We start from the raw sequence: 23,320 nt of genomic DNA, 5'->3' as shown, positions 1-23,320 counted from the left end.
GGGGGGGGACGACAGCGTTTAAGGGGAGGGATAATTAAAAAAATAAAAAAAATGAATTTAAAAAAAAATCTTGATTATAGACCACTTTAGGCCACCCCTAAAAACCGTGACCATAGAGTATCTATGGTAACCTTCTAAAACCGTGACCATAGACCCTTTTAGGTCACCCTTTCGAAAAACTGTGACTATAGACCTTTTTTGGTCACTGTAAAAAATCGTGACTATAGACCCCTTTAGGTCACTCCTAAAACCGTGACCATAGACCCTTTTAGGCCATCCACCAAAATCGTGACTATAGACCACTTTAGGTCACCCCCCAAAACCGTGGCCATAGACCCTTTTAGGTCACCTTTTTTTGAAAAATCGTGACCATAGACCCCTTTTTGGTCACCGTAAAAAACCGTGGCCATAGACCCCTTTAGGTCACCCCTAAAACCGTGGCCATAGACCACTTTAGGTCACCCCCCAAAACCGTGACCATAGGTACCCTATGGTCACCCTTTTTGTAAAAACCGTGACCATAGACCCTTTTTTGTCACTGTAAAAAACCGTGACCATAAACCCCTTTAGGTCACTCCCCAAAACCGTGACTATAGACCCTTTTAGGCCACCATTTTTTAGAAAACCGTGACCATAGGTACCTTATGGTCACCCTTTTTATAAAAATCATGACCATAGTTTTTTTTCTTTGGGTCTATGGTCACGGTTTTTTACCGTGACAAAAAAAACCGTGGCTATAGACCCAAAAGTTTGTACAAGAAATATGTTTTTTTAATGGAGAATGTTAGGGGATAATGATTTTATTGAACAATATGAATAATCACCAATCAAATAAAAATACATTATATCTCTAAATTAATCTTCTAAATTTTAATATTAAAATATCTATTCGTATACTAGTAAAATGAACATTCGATATATCTATTATTTACATTGTTTAATATTTTCATTATTCACCTATACTTTTCCTTTTTTAAAACGTTAAAAACACGACTGTGTCCAAAGAACCAACAAAAGAACATTCTAGTATGCAAAACAATGTTATACATTATCATGAGCTACACCGTGGAAAAGAAGAGATAGTGTACTGTAGAGTGAGGCCATGACTATGACGAGTTATGATTATTACGTGGTGCAGAAGAATTAGAAGAAGACATGACGATAGCATGAACAATTCCATTTAAAACATCATTATCTCTAACACCTATTTTAATCTTATTCTTCATCAACACCGCTCTCTCCCTCATCAACTTTCCTTCCTCACTCACCATCATTCTCCTCACCGCACCTTCCACCTCATCCCTCCTTATTCTCATCTCCGAGCATTCTATTCCCACCTTCCACACATTACTCACCAACCTTGCGTTCACCCTCTGGTCTCCGAAGCACGGCTGACACATCATCGGAACTCCGAAGCACACGCTCTCCAGCGTAGAATTCCATCCACAGTGGCTCCAGAACCCTCCCACTGCTCTATGTGCCAGAACTTCTCTCTGCGGTGCCCATGTTACTATTCTACCCTTCTTTCTTGTCGCACTTTTCACTTCTTCCGGAATTGACTCTATCGTTTCTGGTCTTATCACCCATAGAAATCTTTGTTCGCTGTTTCTTAAGCCGTACGCCACTTCAATTAGTTCCTTTTCTTCCCAACTCGCTATGCTTCCTAAACTCACATACAGAACTGAACATGGCTCTTGTTCGTTCAGCCATGTTATGCAGCTATAGTCTGCTTTCATGAGGCTTGTTGAACAATTATTATTCTTCTCTTGTGTTTCTGATGACGCCATGCACATATGTAAGGGTCCTATGGGAAACACACCAACTTTGTAGAGTTTTCGGAGTTTTTGGAGGGATGAAGATTCGAGGAATTCAATGGTATTAAAGATGACACCTAATGATGGTTTCACTAAGAGTGATTCAGTTGCTTGTTTCACCATGATATCCGTTGCAGATTCTCCCAAATTAAAAATTGGTAGATCTTTGAATCGTAGAGGTTCAAGTCCTTCCACCATCTCCATGCACCTATAGTTAGAATCTGCCAATAAAATTTCTAACCAGTTAAAATTTTTTGTTCAACTTGAAATCAACACATTTATATAAACATGTTTAATTCATAAATATACACTTATTACTAGTTGCTTATAATTTCATTCCTAATACATATTTCAAAAATATTTACAAGTGATTATATTTTATTATTTAAAAACTATATTAAAGAAGCAATTATATTATATATTTCTAAAATTATGCACATATTATTACTCTAAAAATAGATACATGTTTTTATTTTGTTTTTCTTTTCGATAACTATCACTTTGTGTGAATAGCTGTAATCTCATACTTTCTACTTTCGGTTGTACAATATTGACTTTGCCATATAGCTTATTAGTATTCAATTTTGCTAAAAAGCACAACAAAAATAAACTAACAACTTTACATATTTAAAATTTAAAAAATTACAATTTCAAGCTTTATATTAAATTTGCTACTTTTTTATTGTCCACTTAAATAGAATTATTGTTGAAGTTAATTGAAATAAAATTTTTAATTTTTTAATTTTGAATAAAATATTCATATATTAAATAAACAATATAGCAAAACTCATAAAACAATACTATGACATAGCCTTTATTTAAGTTTGAATTAACATGTAAAATATGTCTTTATTTCGTATGTTAGAACATGTAAAATATTAAATAACACAATTATTCATCTTTGTTTGATATATATAATTAATTTTCAACTATTGAAAATAAGAATTAATAGCTTTAAAACACTCATTAAATTTACTCCAAAAATTTGAAAGAATTTTTCGTTAGAGCAAAGAGCTAATTAAGATGATATATACTCTTAACACAATTAATTATATAGAACACATATAAACAAACTCTAGCTTTAATTTAATTATCATTGAAGCATGCATGCACATAATATATAAATTGCATACCTTGTAAGGGAAGATATCCGTTTCTTTGTAGCATAGATAACCAATGATAAGAGAGATAATTAGTAGCACATGTGGTTCTGAAGAGTATGGTAGGAAGGTTGAGTTCTCTAGCCACAGAATCAATAAAGTGCATTAAACCATCATAGATAACACATGAAATCTTCTCTTCCTTGATGATCTTAACCAAAACCTTCTTAAGCGGTGTGACACAATTGGTATTGAGGTGTGAAGAAATATGAATAAAGTTCTTGGAAGAAACAGTGTATGAATCGGATAAACCGTCATGAAAGGGTACAAAAATAAAATCAGGATGGTTAGTTGGGTCAGGAGAATTGAATTTGGTGTGTAGTACAGTGATGGAGAAGCCTTTGGAATAAAGAATAGTGGCTAATTGAAGCATAGGTGTCATGTGGCCTTGAAGAGGTGGTAAAATAATAATTAAGCGATGATTTGATGCCATTATCATGAATCTTTAATTGACAGATGTATAAGGTTGTAGTGGAGATTATATAGATGTATAAGGTTGTAGTGGAAATTATATTGAAGTGAAGATTCATTCAAAGAAATTCAGTAAGCACAAGGCATAAGGCATAAGGTATGTGCAAAACTTATAAGGGGTGCTTTGATGCCATTATAGCTTTTTTCTTTGAGATTGACGTGGTTTTATTTTTTTTGTTGTTAATTTCTAGAGTCTCCTTAAAAAGAAGTCTCATCTTTGTTAATCCCAAGATGCTAGGCATAAGGCATGTGCCTTTGACATTATTGGACTCATCATCATATAGTCAATAATTTACAGCGCTCATAAGTTAGAGTGCATTGAATTCATCGTTTAATTAACATGATACACTAATAATTTTAGTCTTTTATTCAAGTTTAGTAAAATTCATCATCAATTCATTTTTTTTTTTTTTGTTACGGTTCGGACATTCATTGCTTCCAATTGAGTCTCAAGTACTACAATTCGTCAGACTAATCACATTTTTTCTGAGAGCATTATTGAATTATAAGATATCTTTCACCAAATATTAAGTGGAACTTCTATTCTACTGAGATATATTACCTTATCTTAATCATATGCATTTTAAATTTTGATTGATTTAAATGTTTGGGTTCCTTGTAAGTACCACTTTTTTGTCAAATTCAAAAATTGTAAGCTGATTGAAAGTCTCCATTTTTTTTGAAAAATAATTCTCATATGGTTACTATTTAACATAATTAACATTATGTTTATAAAAATATTTAGTGTCATATTCTATACAAATTATTCTCAAATATGAAACAGATTAGTTTTTAATATGTTAGATTAAGAAATACAATAAAAAATAATAATAAAATTTATATTAAATATAATATAATTATTATTTGTATCTCAAAAAATTTGAAGTATGTAGTTGAGTTGAATTTTGTTATCAGATTATAAAAATATTTATAATTATTTTATTCTTAAGATATGTTATCGCAAATTAACTTTTTATAATTAAAATTTATAAGTAAATTAAAATCAAATGTAAAACTGATTTCAAATATATGAATATAATTTTTATTGGAACAAAAATGGTTAAATAATCCGATTAAGATATAAATAATTCAAAATCATGTTCCTATCAAATAAAGTATAATATCAAAGAGAATGAGATAAATAATAGGGATATGAGGCTAAAAAAAAAGAGAAAAAATTGAGAGACTTAAACCAATTTTCTTCTTTTTCTTTTTTTTTTGGAAAAATAAATAAATTTAATATCTCCACTTTTATTTAAAAAGAAAAAAAATAAAAGACGGGACTAAATTTAAGAGAGTGGTGTCAAATATTTTTTATTCTATGATAATTTCAATTACAAATAATTAATATTTTTAAATAAATAAAATTAATTTAATGAATATAAAAATATTATTCTATTTTTTATCAAAATAAATTTATTAAAATAATAGATTTTTCTGGCTGATTTTTCTTGCCTTAAAACCTAAAAAAAAAAAAAAAAATTTGCCTTTCATGCTTTTACTTATCGCGATTGTTGTGAACTGTGATGGCTATTCATCAAAAGATTTATTAATTAATAGTCATATCAAGTTAGAGACCCAAAATTTTCCTCCATCTATAAACAATTGGAAACATTTTAAGTACACTGAGAGTATTGGTGTACTAATTATTTTAACCGTTGATTTTAATTAATATATATTATATATATTTTTTATGATTTAGATCAACGGTTAAAATAATTGATGTACTGATACTCTCATTGCACTTAAAGTGCTTCCTAAACAATTATATAATCATCACTCACTTTCATAAAATTTTCATTGTTTTGCCCATCAATCTCTTTCCGATCTTATCTCAAATAATTGATTTTCTATTCAATTTGCACATAACATAACACATACACGTACACATAATAATAATAATAATAATAATAATAATAATAATAATTAATCGTCAAATAATTCTCGTTCTTAAAGATTTATTATTTTTAAATTGATTTTTGATAAATTAAATTAATTATATTAATCTTATAATATAAAATATAAATTAAATTAATTTTTTGTTAATTAAATAATAATATATTACATTAAATATTATATATCATAATGATATTAATTATAAATAATATTATGTATTATAAAATGATTGGTTAACCTTTTAAATTAGCAATATATGACATATTGTGTGTCATGTGTTATAGTTCATTTTTTTTAATATAAAAAAGATTTTAATATAACCCTCCGTTATTGAATTTTGTGATATTTTTTTAAAATTATGAGAGTGCGACAATACGTTCCTATATTGTATATTTTAATTCGACGAGCTGATTCCCTGTGAAGGCCAAGACATATATATGAGACAGCCAAGACCGAACTCAACTAGGGCACTTTGATTTCAGTTTTGCTACTATGCGCAGGGTTGAAATTTTCTTTCTTTATTTTTTTTCATACTGCAATACGAAAAGGGTTTTATTTTGGTCGGCACGAAAAATAAATGCTTTTAGGACTTTAGGCATCCTAACAATCACAATTTTAAGTTTTATTTTGTAAACCTAACTACCTAATAAGCAGGCAAATTAAAATAAATAAAACTAAGGTTCTATACAACTTAGAAGGTTACGAGCTGAGTTACGACCAAGTCTAAAAAATGTTGACGCAATTGTCATAAAAATGAAAGCATATTTCAAGAAAAGATTTTAATTGTCTGAGACTTCCACTAACTTAAGTGGATAAGAAGAGGAATATAAATAATTATATTTCTCAGTGTTTTTATTATAAGTTTATCATAAAAGTATTGTATAGATCAATAGAACATCCAAAGAATAGGAAAACAAAAAGAAATTATTATTCTTATGTTATTTTTTGTACTGTTATCAATAATAATGTTATATGTATATAAAAAATAATTATTAAATTATTTATTTTATAAAATATATTTAAATATAAATATACATTAAAAATGAACTAAATAATGTATATATTTATATATAAATATATAGTTACTGATTTGGTATATAAATAGAATTTTTTAAAAGAAATTAATTACACTACCTATAAAGCACGAATATTTCACCGAGTTATCGTATTAGATATTGTCATTTATCTGACACGTGTATTTTCTGTGCCTTAATAAAAAAAATTTTTTTTTCAGTATATATTATTTTTAAATAAAATAAAAAATATTTTAAATATTTTGTAATAAAAAAATATTATCTTGTAATTATAAAATATCATTATAATTTATTTAAAATATAAAGTATTTTTTCATTTAAAAAATACTTATAAAAATTTAAAATTTATGTATTCATTTATCTTGTGTCGTATTATTCTGTGTTGGATCAAGATTCATGCATTACTATATCATTTTTTATAAGTGTTTAACGATCAATAACCTTAGCTGTTAATCAAAACAGTATTTTTAGAGAACTGGTATGATTTAGCTAAACCTAATTAATGACAATTAGGAAAAGAATAATGAAGTCAATATATATGTGGTTAGAAGGTGGAATATTCGTATCATGGATCACCGGCATGCTTGTACAATGTATCATGAAAAATGGCAGTGTAATAAGCCAGTTATGCTAATGGGCCAGCATTGTATTGCTAGGACTATGCAATTGTAACATCATCATCCGTGATAAGTATGAACCAATCAATTAAGAAAGGCAATTAATTAGTCAATGGAAAATGAGGAGGGAGATAATGAAAGGAACCCAAATGATGTAGATAAGTTTCAAAATGTCTCTTCCATTACTTACAACAATCTGCAGAAACCATGGTTTAAATATTAGAGACAGTAATTAGGAATAGACGTACACCTGACTTCACTTTCGATACATCATGTATCATATGCATGTATTATTATCATCATTACGGCACCTTAATTTAATTCAACTCATTTCGTGACTCGCAAAATTTCTGTAACCAATTATAATGCATATGAACTGGTTTTGATTCATGGATTTTTATGTTACAATTTCAAGTATAATTTGTTCAACACCATTCACATAAAAATAATAGTTAGAGATATGTTTATTTATGTCTTTTTTTATTAAGTTAAGTTTTTGAGAAATGTTGTTTTAAGGTATAATATTAAAATTTTATAATTTAAAGTCTAAAATTTAATTTTTGATAAATTTAAAAGAAACAATTTTAATATAAAGCAAATAAAAAATAAGAAAAAGTCTATAAAAAAAATTACATAAGACTTTGGATAAAGAGAGACGTTAGAAATAAAAAGTGAATTTATGATAAGTTGACAATAAAAAATTAAAAATGTTATATGATTTAATATTATTTAATAATATTTAGCTGTCATCTATATACATAAAGACATGTGTAATTAATTAGATGTATTCTTGAACAGGTGAAAGACTGTCTTTGATTGACTATACAAAGCACACAATATGCAACTATGCAAGATCTGCGAAGAGAATTATTTTTCCAATTCTATTTAATTTGTTTTGAACTTTTCCAAAATTGCAAACCTCTCGTACAGTGAATTCTCCGGAGATAGGACAACTGGACAAGGCATTTTTAAAGTTTTTTTTGCAAATGAGAATGCTAAAAGACCAATATTTTTAGTGAAGAAAAAAAGTTTATTATTAATTCAAAGACAAAATAAATATAAACAAAATGTATGTTGATCATATAACATATCTGCTTTGTAAAATGGTACATGGATATATAAATCCGTTTTTGTTGAATCACATAAAAAAGATTTCACAATTTAGAATTTTAATTATTATTCATTTAAATATTAGTGTATTTCCTTTCCTCAATTACAAATACTATGATGTTTGTTCTCTTTGCTTAATAAGTATAACGATCAAGGGCATCAGCAACGAGTTTTAATAACAATCATTGAATACTATGCTTCATAATTGTCTTTTTTGGTGAAGCTTGATTCACTCACAGGTGAGAATTTGATGAATCCAATGGATAGCAATAGTATAAACAGTGAAGATCTGACAGAAATTGAGAATTCCAACAGAGAGGACCCTGAACAGCCTCAGATTGAGGGTGAGGAGCTGAATAGGATAGCTCCATGGGAAAAACAAATCACAGTCCGGGGAATAATTGCTAGCTTACTGATTGAAACAATTTACAGTGTCATAGCGATGAAGCCGGGCCTTGCAACTGGTCTAGTATCTAATCTCAATATATCGGCTGCACTTCTTGCCTTTGTGTTCATTAGGACTTGGACTAAGCTCCTTTCCAAAGCCAATATTGCTTCAATACCATTCAGTTGGCAAGAGAATACCGTAATCCATATTTGTGCAGTGGCTTTCTAAGAATGGCCATGTATCTATAAATGAGGGCATATGGTGCCTTGAAATTACCATATGGGTTCCCAACCTCAAAGGCCTTGTAGAATAGGAAGAATGTGAGAGGAGCCACAACACAGTTTATCCCTGTGGCGATTGCTTGGCTTAGAAGCATTGAACGAGGGGATGTGAAAGTGAGATGGCCGGTCTTAAAATCATGCATTAAATCAGAAGAAATGGAAACAATTGATTTGATCAAGCCACATCTCACAAGTCCTTCAACTACACCCCCAGTTTTTCTGGAAAGGATGCAAGTACAAATGTACAATGAGAGTCACTTTGACGTAGTTATAAGCCATGTTTATGTCAGTTAATCGTAAGCATTGCAAAATCCAAGTGAGAATGCAAGAATATAGGCAATCACCACAAAACCACTTCACTTGGGGGAACATCAAAGGTATCACAATGATGGGAAGAACAATATGTACGCTGCAACCGCCAACCATAACGGAATGCTATCTTTTAAAAACACTTCATTCCGTCTAAATTCTTCGTGAGACAGCTGCCTCTGGTTCTCTAAATCTGCAGTGACAAAGAAATATGAAAATGGCTGAGATCATAGACAAATTCACCAAAAAATAGCTCTATGCAAAGAGACACGGGGACTAGAATGATTACATGTATTAGGATTCTTCTTTTGCATGCTTGCATAGATATTAATTGCTGTGAAACAGACTACAAATCGACTTAGCCCAGTGGAACAGCTACTGCAGTTCTTATTAATGGATTCCATACTCCTAAAGGAGACGCCATGACCAAGTACAAATCTGTTTTGTTTTTTGTTGATTTCTGGTTTATCTTATTTTGTCCAACAAAGTAAATATTTATGTATGAAAGGTAAAACTAACTCAACTGCTTTTGCAGGAAGCAGGTTCATGGTTTCATGAAGTACTTCTCATTCAGTTTCCTTTGGGCATTCTTTCAATGGCTATACAGGTGGAGATCAGTGTGGGTTTGTTCAGTTTCCAACTTTTGGATTGAAAGCCTGGAAAGCCTCGTGTCTCTTCATCAAGCATCAACCATGGAGTACTTGTTCATTGTCATTGATTAAACCTCGTGTCTCTTTGTACTTGCATCCTTGGCCAGAAAAACTGACGGTATAGTTGCAGGACTTGTGGGGTGTGGCTTGATCAAATTAATTGTTTCTATTTCTTCTGATTTGATGCATAATTTCAAGACCGGCCATCTCACTTTCACATCCTCTCGTGTTCCATGCTTCTAAGCCAAGCAATCGCCACAGGGATAGGCTGTGTTGTGGCTCCTTTCACATTCTTCCTTTTCTACGAGGCCTTTGAGGTTGGGAACCCAGATGGTAATTACAAGGCTCCATATGCCCTCATTTATAGAAACATGGCCATTCTCAGCAAGCCACTGCACAAGTATAGTTTACGGTATTCTCTTGCCAAAGGAACGGTATTGAAGCAATATTAGCTTTGGAAAGGAGCTTAGTTCAAGTCCTAATGAACACAAAGGCAAGAAGTGCAGCGCACACATTGAGATTAGGTACTAGACCAGTTGTAAGACCCAGCTTCATCGCTATGACACTGTAAATTGTTTCGATCAGTAAGCTAGCTATTATTCCCGAACTGTGATTTGCTTTTCCCATGGAGCTATCCTGTTCAGTACAATAGTAACAAATCACCTTCATTATAGGTCCACACAGTACTGTACTACACCCCACGCCACCCCACCTTATTACAACAAAGAAACCCTTCACAGCACCCAACACATCCACAACATGGATCATGACATGGGCATGGCAGCACCACCGCCATCCACCATGGTGATGATGAAGCGCCGCCATTTCATGCACATGACATTCTTCTGGGGAACAAAGTCTGAGGTTCTGTTCGACCAATGGCCCGGGGACAGCCGTGGCATGTACGCGCTCGCTCTGCTCTTTGTTTTCGTCATGTCCTTCCTCGTGGAGTGGCTGTCCCACACCCGCTTTATGAAACCCGGTTCCAACAAGCTCAGCGCCGGTTTGTGTCAGACCGTGTTACACCTCCTTAGAGTTGGTTTGGCATACCTCGTTATGCTTGCTCTCATGTCGTTCAACGCCGGTGTCTTCTTGATGGCTGTGTTGGGTCACGCTCTCGGCTTCTTCTTCTTTGGTAGCAGGGCTTTCGCTAAACCACACAACGATAAGAGATATGATGATCTTCCGCCAATGTCTTGTTGATTACTTTTTATTCTTAGGCTTTTTTTGGAGTCTTTTATTTCCCTAGTTGAGATTAGGTACTAGACCAGTTGTAAGACCCAGCTTCATCGCTATGACACTGTAAATTGTTTTGATCAGTAAGCTAGCTATTATTCCCCGGACTGTGATTTGCTTTTCCCATGGAGCTATCCTATTCAGCTCCTCACCCTCAATCTGAGGCTGTTCAGGGTCCTCTCTGTTGGAATTCTCAATTTCTGTCAGATCTTCACTGTTTATACTATTGCTATCCATTGGATTCGTCAAACTCTCACCTGTGAGTGAATCAAGCATCACCAAAAAAGACAATTACAAAGCATGGTATTCAATGATTGTTATTAAAACTCATTGCTGATGCACTTGATCGTTATGCTTATTAAGCAAAGAGAACAAACATTATAATATTTGTAATTGAGGAAAGGAAATATACTAATGTTTAAATGAAGAATAATTAAAATTCTAATAAGATATTTTACTTCAACGTAACGACTGGTGAGAAATGAGACCCCCAACAGATATATTACCTTTTAATTCTTCTTTCCACTTCAACTACACCCAAAAATAAATTTGGAATCTTTGAGACAAGGACAAAAACTTTCAATTCTCCAAGATCAGGGTCAAAAAGAGATGAAGGACAATAATATTGACCACCTAAAATAACAAAGTGTGAGACAGAAAAAACCACAATCCAGAGTTTTGCTGCTTTCAAATAAGTGAAACTCATAAATATAAACAGATTATGTTCAATTATTTTTAGTTAGTTAGTTGAAAAAATATAAATCAGATTGAAAAAACAGAAGCAAGAACAAAAAATCATAACAATAACTAAGCACGGAATAAATAATCAGATTAAAAGTCAGCAAGAACAAAAACAATGAAATTAAACAACCCTAGCCAAGAGCAAATAATCCTAACAAAAATCAGCAATAACAAATAATCAGATTAAAATCAGAATTTTTTTTTTGGTGACGATTAAAATCAGAATTAAGACAACAAATTGTGACCAATAAACTGAATTTAAAAACATAATTAAAAAAGAGAAAGTATAGGGAGCAAATGGCCTAAGCGTACAATGTGTATAATGGAGGTTTAGGAAGTATTAGAGATATGACCGTTAGTGTTACATTGTCCTGTAAGGTTATGCTTTTGGGATGAGTGGGCATGGTATTAGAGTTCTAGATCCGAAAGGTCAAAAAAATTTAAAAATTAGAATCATAACAACAAACTATGACAAATAAAAACACTTAAACATTTCTTATTCTAGCAGTGCACAAATTATACACTTATCAACTTTATACATTTATATCTTCCATTGACATTATGAATTGACTACCCACTTTAGAACAAAATCTGTTATTAACACCATACTTCAGAGTGCAAATACCTACATTAATGGCTCTTTCTTTAACTCAAGTGATCCGGTGAAAATGCAAAAACAGTACTACATTAAAAGTTAATTACATTTTGATATGAATAGAATTTCCCAAAAGATTAAAATAAACATTATCCTAAATAATACCCAGATTTCAAATACTACATTCGTCACGAAAAATAATGATATGAGATATTCAATTCAGAATTACGTCATCAAATTATCAATAATAGCAGCAGTGAACCCTAAAATCAACAATGAAGAACAAATTAAAAATTAATAATAGCAGTGAACAAAGAAAAAAAAATTAAAATTAAGTTCAACAATCAATAATTAAAATCAAGAACAAATTTATAACAAGAACAGAGAATGAAAAGTAAGAAAGGAAATCAAGAACAAACCTGCGTGGCGGACGGCACGGCGGCTGGACTGCGCTGCACGGAGGGCGACACGGGGCTGCTGATACGTGGACGACGACCCTGCTGCTGTGCCACTGCGTGGCTGAGTGCAGGGAGGTCTTGCTGTGAGTGGAGGACGAAGGCGTCTGGTGCGTGCTGCTGCTGTGCGTGGAGGAGATGGCTTGCTGCTGTAGAGGGAGAGGAAAGGGCTGCGCCTCCGCGATGGTGGTGTCCGGAGGCGGAGAAGAGGGAGGAGTTTCGAGACTGTGATGGGATGAGAGGAGATGGCGCTATGGGAGGACTTAAAAAGAAGAAAATAATGCGCTACACATCAAAAGGAGGGAACAGAAAAAGTAATGCGCCATTGCACTTACCTTGTCTATTAAGAGTTTGATTTTTTAATAAGATAAACATTAGGTTCAGATTGACAGGGTAGTTTTTCATATGGAAGTCTTTCTATGTAGAACACTGTGGAGACTAGACATGTTGCTCTCTTCAGTCTTCACCCAGCAATCCAGGTTTATAATATCAGCTTTGCGCTCCTGTGGTTTGATGGTTAGCGTGGAAGCTAGCAAGCTGTTATTATGGGAGCCTATCAATGGACAAGTCAGGGCGGAGGTCGCTGTAGTTTTGGGTTTATTTGAATGTGTTTGGCACATGTAAATTTCTTACAACAAAGTCTTTTATAAAAGAAAAATGTTATATGGATATCAAAATTAGCCACTAAAATTAATTATTAATGTATTTATTTATAAATATGCGTATAATTAAATTATTTTTAATGTATATTTATATTTTAATATGTATTTTATATTGTAATTGACTTTGTTGACTGATTTTATTGTACACCTAAAATAACCTTTTTAAAATGATTGTTACAAACTTACGATAAGTTAAAAAAAATAGGAAAAATATTATTTGTACATTAAAATCAGCCACTAAAATCTGTCACCAATGTATCTATGTATAAATATATATGTGGTTTAATTTATTTTTAATGTGTATTTATATTTCAACATATATTTTATACTGATAATTTCTTTTAGTATACACCTATATTAATCCTAAAAAATAAATACTAATTACTATAATACGTTAATAAATAATACGTATTGATTTAAATATTTAATACATATATTGTTTAATGATAAATTAACATGTAGGCTAATGACTATATCATCTGGAAAAATAATTTATTGTGATAAAAATATATTATATATTCGTTAATATTAATATATCCTTTAAATTAAAGAAAAATATATGGAACTAAATCTAAATTAGTTAAAAATAGAACAATTTAATTAATAATAAATATAATAATTAGTTTTATTTATTGAGAAAGTTTAGAAAACCAGTAAATTTTGTGGTTTTTAGTCATTAATTAACTATCAATGATATTTTTAATGGTGTAGAATCATTCAATTTGCCTATAAATCATTCAATTTGCCCATAAAATTATCTTGATAAGAGATATTTATTTCGATAAATATATTTTAAATTATTTATTTCGATAATTATTATAATTAATTTATTTATTAAAATAAAAAATCCTATACTCATGTACTATATATACTAGTGCAAAACCATCAATCCATGACATAAGAGTGCAATAATGGTAGAGTGAGAAAATAGAATAAAAAGCCAAAATTGCAAAGCTTATTACATATTGGCATATGTATCCTTACTAAAATTACTCGCCAGATCAAAACTGCATTTATAGTTTATACTATATGGAAAGATAGCTGATGCATATATATTTATATTATATCCATGACGCCAGATTCGCTCCAATTGTGGCTTTTTGTTGTCATTGTTAGTTGCATCAAATCCCAACTTCACACGTATATACAAATATGAATAATACTAGAGCTTGTGGCTATACCAAATTATGACTTGCTTTATTATTCATTTTCCATATATGTTCGTTTTGGGGAATAAATAATTGATTGTATTGGACCGCAGCTTGGCCCAATTGAATTAAAATCGTGTCATTTATCATTGTAACGGTAACGCAGTACAATATAACAAATCACCTTCCTTATAGGTCCACACAGTACTGTACTACACCCCACCTTATTAAGAAACCCTTCACAGCACCCAACACACCCACAACATGGACATGGATCATGACATGGGCATGGCAGCACCACCGCCATCCACCATGGTGATGATGAAGCGCCGCCATTTCATGCACATGACATTCTTCTGGGGGACAAAGTCTGAGGTTCTGTTCGACCAATGGCCCGGGGACAGCCGTGGCATGTACGCGCTCGCTCTGCTCTTTGTTTTCGTCATGTCCTTCCTCGTGGAGTGGCTGTCCCACACCCGCTTTATGAAACCCGGTTCCAACAAGCTCAGCGCCGGTTTGTGTCAGACCGTGTTACACCTCCTTAGAGTTGGTTTGGCATACCTCGTTATGCTTGCTCTCATGTCGTTCAACGCCGGTGTCTTCTTGATGGCTGTGTTGGGTCACGCTCTCGGCTTCTTCTTCTTTGGTAGCAGGGCTTTCGCTAAACCACACAGTGATAAGAGATATGATGATCTTCCGCCAATGTCTTGTTGATTACTTTTTTTTTTCTCCTAGTTTTTTTTTTATTTCCCTAGTTGAAATAACTATAATTAGAGCATTTATTATTATTAACTTGGAACTATTTTTGTGATTTTAATTGTGTGTTGGGTAGATGGAATTGTAGGTGGGGATTAAGATCCAGATCCAGATCAAATTTCACGTATACTTGGTTACCCATGGTCACTCATATAGTACAGTCTTATAGTTGTAATAATGGATAGAAACTCTTATTGTTATGTAATGTCTACGGTTTGGACTTTGGACCCATCGTCCTTAAAACAAATTTCCCTCAAATGTCATTCACTGTATGTGCACACTGCATGCTCAACTCTAATGGGCTCAACCCACCTAGCCAAAAATCTACCGTTGTTCTACGATTTTCTCTTTGTTAATTCATTATAAATCAACTTGCATCACTAGAATTTTCATAAAGAGTTTTTGAAGTCAAAATGGTCAAAGAAGAAGCAAAGTTTGAGTTGAATACAATAATCATCAATTGGTTAGATATTGCTAGAAGCTAATGTTGGAAGCTTGAAGATTTTTGAAGAACATTCAAGAGAGTAGTATAACTACAACATTCTACAACATTGAAGAATTCAAAATCAAATTGAATTGAAATTAGAAGATTATAGAAACTACATTAATACAAGTTGAAAGATGATTCATGAAGCCAACTCATGAAATGGTAGTCATTACAAAATTGATTTGTGATTCATAAATTATTATTTTAGTAGGAAGCATTGCCTATATAAAGGCACATATGCCTTGTGTATTGTATGTGTGTTCCATGAAATGAAAAAAGATATGATTATGTGAAGTCCTTCTTTGTTCTATTATTTCATATGAGTGTTGGTGAAGTTGAGAGATGAAAAATATGATAGCGTCATTTATATGAGTGAGTGATCTTAGAGCCAATATAGTGTGGGTATTTTACTTACATTTGGTATCAGAGCTGGTTAATCCAGCGCCTGGTGTTTGAGAGTTTGTGAGGTGTGAGAGAGTTCTCACATAGTTGTTTATTCATAGAGTCAGTATGGCAAACACTTTCAATATTGTGTGGTCCGGTCCCAAGTTAGATGAGAAACTTGATTATAGTTATTGGGAGACTTTGATGTCCACCCATTTGAAGGCCCAGAACCTGTGGAATTTCATTGAATCAGATTTGCAAGAAGGAGCAGATGCTGTCCAACAAAGGAGAGATCAATTGGCGCTATCTCAAATTCATCAAGGAGTAGATTATACGGTGTTTGGCAAAATAGCAAATGCCAAAAGTGCAAAGGAAGCATGGAACACGTTGAAGCTGTCATACAAAGGCGTAGATAAAGTTCAGAAAGCAAAGCTACAGTCTTTAAGAAGAGAATATGAAAGGTACGAGATGTCTAGCTCAGAAATCGTTGAGCAATATTTTACTCGTGTTACAGATCTAGTCAATAAGATGAGAGTCTATGGAGAAGATATGCCCGATAGCAAAGTGGTGGAGAAAATTCTTCGCACCATGCCGATGAAGTATGACCATGTGGTGACTACGATACTAGAGTCCCACGATATGGATACTATGACGATTGCAGAGTTGCAAGAAACTATGGAAAGCCACATCAGTAGAATACTGGAGAAGTCAGAAAAATCAACCGAGGAAGCCCTGAAAAGCCGAGTGAATTTCAACAACGTTGCAGAATCAAACCGTACACAAGAAGGACGAGGTCGTGGTTTCAATTTTCAAAGTAGAAGCAGAGGAAGTTTTAGAGGTAGAGGTCGTGGCAATTACAACCAAGGAAGTTACAATAATTTTACACCACCTAATTAAGGAAGAGGTTGAACGAATTTCAGACTTGTCAACCGAGGAAGAGGTCGAGGCAATTTTTATCAAGAAAGAACCAATTTCAATTGCTTTCATTGTAAAAAGTATGGACATAAAGCAGCAGATTGCAGATTTAAAGTGATGAATAATAATCAAGCACACGTTGCAGAAAATCAGCATCAAAATACTGATAATAATCCGGGTACTCAAACTTTATTTTTTACAAGTAATTCATGTGCCAAAGATGAAAATATATGGTACTTGGATAATGCTTGCAGTAATCATATGTCTGGTAGAAAGGAGTTATTTTTTTCATTAGATGATTCAGTTAAACTATTATTGAAGTTTGGTAATAGTACAAAGATCCCTATTGAAGGAAAAGGGCACATACCAATTAGATTGAAAGATAGTTCTCTGAGTTATATTTCTGATGTTTTCTATGCTCCTGAACTTGATTACAATTTACTGAGTATGGGGCAATTATCTGAGAAGGGATATAAGATGATAACTTATCATGGATATTGCACTGTATTTGACAACAACGGAAGGTTCATAGATAAAGCAAAGATGACCTCAAACAGAATGTTTCCGTTAAAAATTCAACATGCTAATCCCTCTTGCATGAGTTCTGTGATACTTGATGATAACTGGTTGTGGCATATGCGGTTTGGGCACTTTCATTTTTCTGGCCTAAACTACCTATCAAGAAAAGGACTTATTTCTGGTCTACCACGGATTCATATTCCCAATTGTATTTGTGAGATTTGTCAACTGGGAAAGAAGCACAGAGATCCATTCCCTACAGGAAAGTCTTGGAGAGCTGGAAGATTACTTGAAATTGTGCATTCAGATCTCTGTTCTGTAGAAGTTCCAAGTAATGGTGGTAGCAGGTACTTTATCACTTTTATTGATGATTTTAGTAGATATACATGGGTATACTTTCTGAAGCAGAAATCATAAGCATGTGATGTCTTTAAGATATTCAAGGCGTTTGTCGAAAAACAAAGTGGCTGTAAAATCAAAATTCTCAGAATAGACAGAGGAACAGAATATCTTGCGTGTTCAGAATACTTTAAGCAACACGGAATTCAACACCAACTAACAACTAGATATACTCCTCAACAAAATGAAGTTGCTGAAAGAAAGAATAGAACCATCATAGATATGGTCAGATGCATGCTCAAGTCAAAATAAATGCCTAAAGAGTTTTGGGCAGAAGCAGTTGCAACAGCAGTTCATATTTTAAACAGATGTCCAACAAAGAGTGTTCGTGATAAAACACCAGAGGAAGCTTGGAGTGGAAAGCGGCCTTCCATTCATCATTTCAGAGTCTTTTGGTGTATTGCTTATGCCCACATACCAGATCAATTAAGGAAGAAGTTAGATGACAAAGGCGAGAAGAGTATCTTTATTGGCTATAGCACAGACTCAAAAGCATACAAGTTGTACAATCCAGTATCAAAGAAAGTGATCATCAGCAGAGACGTGACGTTTGACGAGAAAGACATATGGGATTGGAACACAAAGACAGAAAAGCATCCGATTGTAATTTCAAATACATGTGATGATGAAGAAGAAAGACAACCGGACGCAACCGAACAACTAAAATCATCTAGAAGACCTCAAAGAGAGCGGAGACTACCTGCTAGATTAGCAGATTATGAAGTTGGCAATGACAACGATCCGTCAGATGAAGAAATCATAAATTTTGCTCTATTTTCAGATTGTGAGCCGTTGAACTTTGAAGAAGCCTTTAAAGACAACAATTGGAAGAAAGCAATGGATGAGGAGATTCATGCCATTGAGAAGAATGACACATGGGAGCTGACAGATTTACCAACAGATAAGAAGCCGATTGGAGTAAAGTGGGTTTACAAGACTAAGTACAAACCCAATGGTGAAGTTGATCGTTTCAAAGCAAGATTAGTTGCAAAGGGATACAAACAAAAACCAGGTATCGACTACTTTGAAGTATTTGCTCTTGTTGCTAGATTAGACACTATTCGTATGATTATTTCACTCTCGGCTCAAAATAAGTGGAAGATACATCAAATGGATGTTAAGTCTGCATTTCTAAATGGCACTTTAGAAGAAGAAGTGTATGTTGAGCAACCTGCAGGATATGAAGTACTTGGAAAAGAAGATAAAGTTTATAAATTGAAGAAAGCTTTGTACGGCTTAAAGCAAGCACCAAGAGCATGGTACAAGAAGATTGATTCTTATTTCATTGAGAATGGTTTTAGAAGATGTCCGTTTGAGCATACTCTTTATATCAAGTTCGTTGAACCTGGAGATATCTTGATCGTGTGTCTTTATGTTGATGATTTGATCTTTACTGGGAACAATTTGAAGGTAATTGCAGAATTCAGGGAGGCTATGATAAAGCACTTTGAAATGACAGATATGGGCTTGATGTCTTACTTTCTTGGCATTGAAGTGGTTCAAAGAGATGATGGAATTTTCATTTCTCAGAAGAAATATGCAAATGATATTTTGAAGAAATTTCAGATGGAGCATTCAAAGCCAGTTTCTACTCCAGTCGAAGAGAAGTTCAAGTTGCTGAGAGAAGATAAAGGAAGAGCAGTAAATCCCACATACTACAAAAGCTTGATTGGAAGTCTGAGATACTTGACTGCGACTAGACCAGATATTGTGTTTGGAGTTGGTTTGCTTAGCAGATTTATGGAGGAGCCTTGTATCAACCATTTGCAAGCGGCAAAGAGAATTTTTCGATATATCAAAGGTACTTTAAATGATGGAATTTATTATGAGAATACTAATGAAGTAAACCTTGTTGGCTACACTGATAGTGATTGGGCCGGAGATATAGAAACAAGAAAAAATACTTCAGGGTTTGTATTTCATCTTGGTTCTGGTGCAATTTCATGGTCGTCAAAGAAACAACCAGTAGTAACACTATCTACAGCAGAAGCAGAATATATAGCAGCAGCAAGTTGTGCAACACAAGCAGTTTGGCTAAGAAGAATTCTTGAGGAATTGAACGAGAAACAAAATACTCCAACAACAATATTTTGCGATAACAAGTCAGCTATTGCACTTTGCAAAAATCCAATATTCCATGGAAGATCGAAGCATATTAATATTCGATTTCACAAAATCAGAGAGTTGGTGAATGAAAAAGAAGTTGTGATCGAGTATTGTCCAACTGAAGAACAAGTTGCAGATATCTTTACAAAGCCATTGAAGATAGAGTTATTTTACAAATTGAAGAAGATGCTTGGAATGATTAATTCTGCAAGTTTGATTTAAGGGAGGCAATGTTAATTCATTATAAATCAACTTGCATCACTAGAATTTTCATGAAGAGTTTTTGAAGTCAAAATGGTCAAAGAAGAAGCAAAGTTTGAGTTGAATACAATAATCATCAATTGGCTAGATATTACTAGAAGCTAATGTTGGAAGCTTGAAGATTTTTGAAGAACATTCAATAGAGTAGTATAACTACAACATTCTACAACATTGAAGAATTCAAAATCAAATTGAATTGAAATTAGAAGATTATAGAAACTACATTAATACAAGTTGAAAGATGATTAATGAAGCCAACTCGTGAAATGGTAGTCATTACAAAATTGATTTGTGATTCATAAATTATTATTTTAGTAGGAAGCATTGCCTATATAAAGGCACATATGCCTTGTGTATTGTATGTGTGTTCCATGAAATGAAAAAAGATATGATTATGTGAAGTCCTTCTTTGTTCTATTATTTCATATGAGTGTTGGTGAAGTTGAGAGATGAAAAATATGATAGCGTTATTTATATGAGTGAGTGATCCTAGGACCAATATAGTGTGGGTATTTTACTTACACTCTTTAATAAGTCAAGTATTTTGTTGGATTGACAATGGTCCATTAATATTTATTTTATCACTAATTTCTTAACATTATCATTTTTCTCCTTTCATAGTTTTTTACCTTTGTATCAGCCTTTGGGTTTCTTGAAAAGACATGATAAACGGTGAGCTTCATGCAATGCAACACACAATAATATATATTCCCATTTAATAAAAACCAACTGAATTGAAAAAGGGGTCACAATTAATTACTTAATATTTGGCCCTTATCTATAAAATTACTTGTTGCATGGTTTTAATCAAAGATGAAACAAGTAATTTGCATTGCGTAACAAAACTAATTTCTTAGTAGGTCAGTACTACTACTACTACTACTATATATATACATAATTTGTCACATAACAAAAAAACGTGTAAACTTAGCATACCCCTTCAAATCTCCCATAAAGCAAATCTAAAACCATAAAAGGGTTCATTTAATTAATTCCTTACATGCTTCTTATGAATTGCAATATCCAAAATAATCATGGATCATGAGGAAATGCATGATGGCAAGCGGCAGCATTTCATGCACATGACATTCTTCTGGGGGACAAAGTCCGAGGTTCTGTTCGCCCAATGGCCTGGAGACAGCCAGTATTGGATGTACACACTCGCTCTGCTCTTTGTCTTCATCATGTCCTTCCTCGTCGAGTGGCTCTCCCACACACGCTTCACCAAACCCGGTTCCAGAAACATTGTTGCTGGTCTGGTTCAGACCTTGCTGTACCTCCTTAGAGTTGGTTTGGCCTACCTTGTTATGCTGGCGCTCATGTCTTTTAATGGTGGTGTGTTCTTGGTCGCTGTGCTCGGTCACGCTCTTGGCTTCTTCTTGTTCCGTAGCAGGGCTTTTTCTAAACCGCCAAATGATGATCTTCCTCCAATGTCTTGTTAACTAGTCAGGGTCTATGCTGCTCTTTTCTTTTCTTTTTTCTTCATCAAATAATTATTACAAGTTCGATCTTCTTCACATTTTCAAAAATAACAAATGATGAAACATTGTATGTCATTTTAATTGATAAAAAAACAGGTATTAATACACCAAACATGATAAACACATCAAGCTATACATTATTTAATTTGGTCGTTCATCCTAACATATATTTGGTCTCTAACTAATGATTTACCGATTTTCAGTACAAAAAGTATTTCAGCAATGATTTGTTTTCATCCTCGTATTTTTCCTTCTAAAATAAAATATTTACACAGTATACCCTGTTGGCTCTCTCTGCATTGCTTTTTTTATGGACCATATTCTACAAATTGCTTAAACAAAAGCTGCCAAGAGGTGTTTTTAATTGATTAGTATTTTTAGTAAAAAGGAAAAAAAGTGATTAGTATTTATAGGTGAGCCAATTATTTTGTGACATGTCATCATTTAACTAATGAAATAACTAATAATTTACAAAAGAGGAGGGACAGCAAGTTTTGTATTTTGTAATCATCAATTAGCCATTAATAATATTTTTAATGATATGAGATTACATTCAATGGTGAGAGATCATTCACTTTTCTTTTGATGGTTAAGTACTGGCCAGATTGTTATAAAAGTGCTGGTCCCTAGACTTTTCCTTTACAAAAATGTTATTTATACACTAAAATCAACCACTAAAATCAGTCACTAATGTATTTGTGTATAAATATATATGTCGTTTAATTTATTTTCAATATGTATTTGTATTTGAACATATATTTTATACTAGTAGCTGACTTTGATAACTAATTTTAGTGTATATGTAACATACCTCAATAATTTAACTTATATTTTATTTTTCAATGACTAATATAACTAATTTAATTTTTTAAGGATTAATTTAAAGAATAAGTAATTTTTTAGAGATAAATTTAATTATTAATCTAAATTATAGTTCAGAAAAAAGGAAGAAACAAATAAAATGATTATAGATTGTGTTTATTATAAAATTCATTAGATATATATGACATTACAAAATAACTTAATAATGGACAATAATCTTAATTATGGTTAAGAAAAAGAAAAAAAAAGGAGCGAACAGATTAGTTAGTGGATTCTCTTTATTATAAAATCTATTAGATATATATGACAGGAAACATTACAAAAGTAATAGTGTACTAGCTAATAAATAGCGGCAGCCTCAGATGTCCCGACTCCAATTATGGAGAGCATATTGCACAATGATTCGGGTCAAGACCTTCTCCATGACTAGCTACGAGGTGGCCAATAAGGCATCATCTTTCATATGATCGATGATGATGGGTGATGACTATGGTCACTTTTATTTAATCATAGAATGATAACCCTAGCTATGCCATAATAATAGTTAATCATATTTTTACTATTAATTTATATCCGGGTTGCCTTTTAATTATATGATTCACATACTAAGAAATAATATATGC

At 32.7% G+C, this 23,320-nt stretch overlaps 6 protein-coding genes and 1 pseudogene across 8 annotated transcripts; 4 read left to right on the top strand and 3 right to left on the bottom strand.

The window, feature by feature from the left end:
* Positions 1-75: 75 nt before the first annotated feature.
* On the bottom strand, positions 76-3,599 carry LOC130969760 (UDP-glucose iridoid glucosyltransferase-like). The gene is made up of 2 exons (XM_057895642.1): positions 2,948-3,599; positions 76-2,035 (listed from the first exon to the last, which is right to left on the bottom strand). The coding sequence occupies exons 1-2, from the start codon at positions 3,411-3,413 to the stop codon at positions 1,107-1,109; spliced, it is 1,395 nt and encodes a 464-aa protein (XP_057751625.1). The 5' UTR covers positions 3,414-3,599; the 3' UTR covers positions 76-1,106.
* Positions 3,600-8,152: 4,553 nt separating this feature from the next.
* LOC130969673 (metal-nicotianamine transporter YSL3-like) lies at positions 8,153-9,484 on the bottom strand (annotated as a pseudogene).
* LOC130969497 (probable metal-nicotianamine transporter YSL14) lies at positions 9,116-13,353 on the bottom strand. Of its 3 annotated transcripts, XM_057895244.1 has the most exons (5): positions 13,093-13,353; positions 12,722-12,982; positions 11,473-11,599; positions 9,370-11,223; positions 9,116-9,273 (listed from the first exon to the last, which is right to left on the bottom strand). In XM_057895244.1, exons 1-4 carry the CDS (start codon positions 13,160-13,162, stop codon positions 11,220-11,222), a joined length of 462 nt encoding a protein of 153 aa, XP_057751227.1. In that variant the 5' UTR covers positions 13,163-13,353; the 3' UTR covers positions 9,116-9,273; positions 9,370-11,219. The 3 variants fall into 3 exon arrangements, with proteins under 3 accessions (XP_057751227.1, XP_057751225.1, XP_057751226.1); XM_057895242.1 differs by lacking the exon at positions 11,473-11,599; XM_057895243.1 differs by lacking the exon at positions 11,473-11,599 and having other exon boundaries at positions 9,605-11,223.
* Positions 10,495-10,933, top strand: LOC130969499 (copper transporter 1-like). The gene has a single exon (XM_057895245.1). It carries the CDS (start codon positions 10,502-10,504, stop codon positions 10,931-10,933), a length of 432 nt encoding a protein of 143 aa, XP_057751228.1. The 5' UTR covers positions 10,495-10,501.
* Positions 13,354-14,697: 1,344 nt separating the features above from the next.
* LOC130970528 (copper transporter 2-like) lies at positions 14,698-15,917 on the top strand. Its single transcript, XM_057896640.1, has one exon. It carries the CDS (start codon positions 14,832-14,834, stop codon positions 15,279-15,281), a length of 450 nt encoding a protein of 149 aa, XP_057752623.1. The 5' UTR covers positions 14,698-14,831; the 3' UTR covers positions 15,282-15,917.
* A 403-nt stretch (positions 15,918-16,320) lies between these two features.
* LOC130969654 (uncharacterized) lies at positions 16,321-17,091 on the top strand. Its single transcript, XM_057895485.1, has one exon. The coding sequence runs from the start codon at positions 16,321-16,323 to the stop codon at positions 17,089-17,091; it is 771 nt and encodes a 256-aa protein (XP_057751468.1).
* Positions 17,092-20,783: 3,692 nt separating this feature from the next.
* Positions 20,784-22,361, top strand: LOC130970529 (copper transporter 1-like). Its single transcript, XM_057896641.1, has one exon. It carries the CDS (start codon positions 21,429-21,431, stop codon positions 21,834-21,836), a length of 408 nt encoding a protein of 135 aa, XP_057752624.1. The 5' UTR covers positions 20,784-21,428; the 3' UTR covers positions 21,837-22,361.
* The last annotated feature ends 959 nt before the right edge of the window (positions 22,362-23,320 follow it).

The sequence above is a fragment of the Arachis stenosperma genome, chromosome 3 (assembly GCF_014773155.1).
Source record: "Arachis stenosperma cultivar V10309 chromosome 3, arast.V10309.gnm1.PFL2, whole genome shotgun sequence".
NCBI lineage: Eukaryota > Viridiplantae > Streptophyta > Magnoliopsida > Fabales > Fabaceae > Arachis > Arachis stenosperma.
This window is presented reverse-complemented; position numbering and strand designations above follow the sequence as displayed.

Bases quoted from the DNA above. Each gene is read 5' to 3' on its own strand.
- LOC130969760 (XM_057895642.1), bottom strand. From the start codon at position 3,413: ATGATAATGGCATCAAATCATCGCTTAATTATTATTTTACCACCTCTT. The intron at 2,036-2,947 runs GTATGCAATTTA...TTTTATTGGCAG, and splicing joins CGGATATCTTCCCTTACAAG to ATTCTAACTATAGGTGCATG.
- LOC130969499 (XM_057895245.1), top strand. From the start codon at position 10,502: ATGGGCATGGCAGCACCACCGCCATCCACCATGGTGATGATGAAGCGC.
- LOC130969497 (XM_057895242.1), bottom strand. From the start codon at position 13,162: ATGAAAAACTACCCTGTCAATCTGAACCTAATGTTTATCTTATTAAAA. The intron at 12,983-13,092 runs GTAAGTGCAATG...ATCCCATCACAG, and splicing joins TCAAACTCTTAATAGACAAG to TCTCGAAACTCCTCCCTCTT. The intron at 11,224-12,721 runs GTTTGTTCTTGA...ATTCACTCACAG, and splicing joins CCGTGCCGTCCGCCACGCAG to GTGAGAGTTTGACGAATCCA.
- LOC130970528 (XM_057896640.1), top strand. From the start codon at position 14,832: ATGGACATGGATCATGACATGGGCATGGCAGCACCACCGCCATCCACC.
- LOC130969654 (XM_057895485.1), top strand. From the start codon at position 16,321: ATGGCAAACACTTTCAATATTGTGTGGTCCGGTCCCAAGTTAGATGAG.
- LOC130970529 (XM_057896641.1), top strand. From the start codon at position 21,429: ATGGATCATGAGGAAATGCATGATGGCAAGCGGCAGCATTTCATGCAC.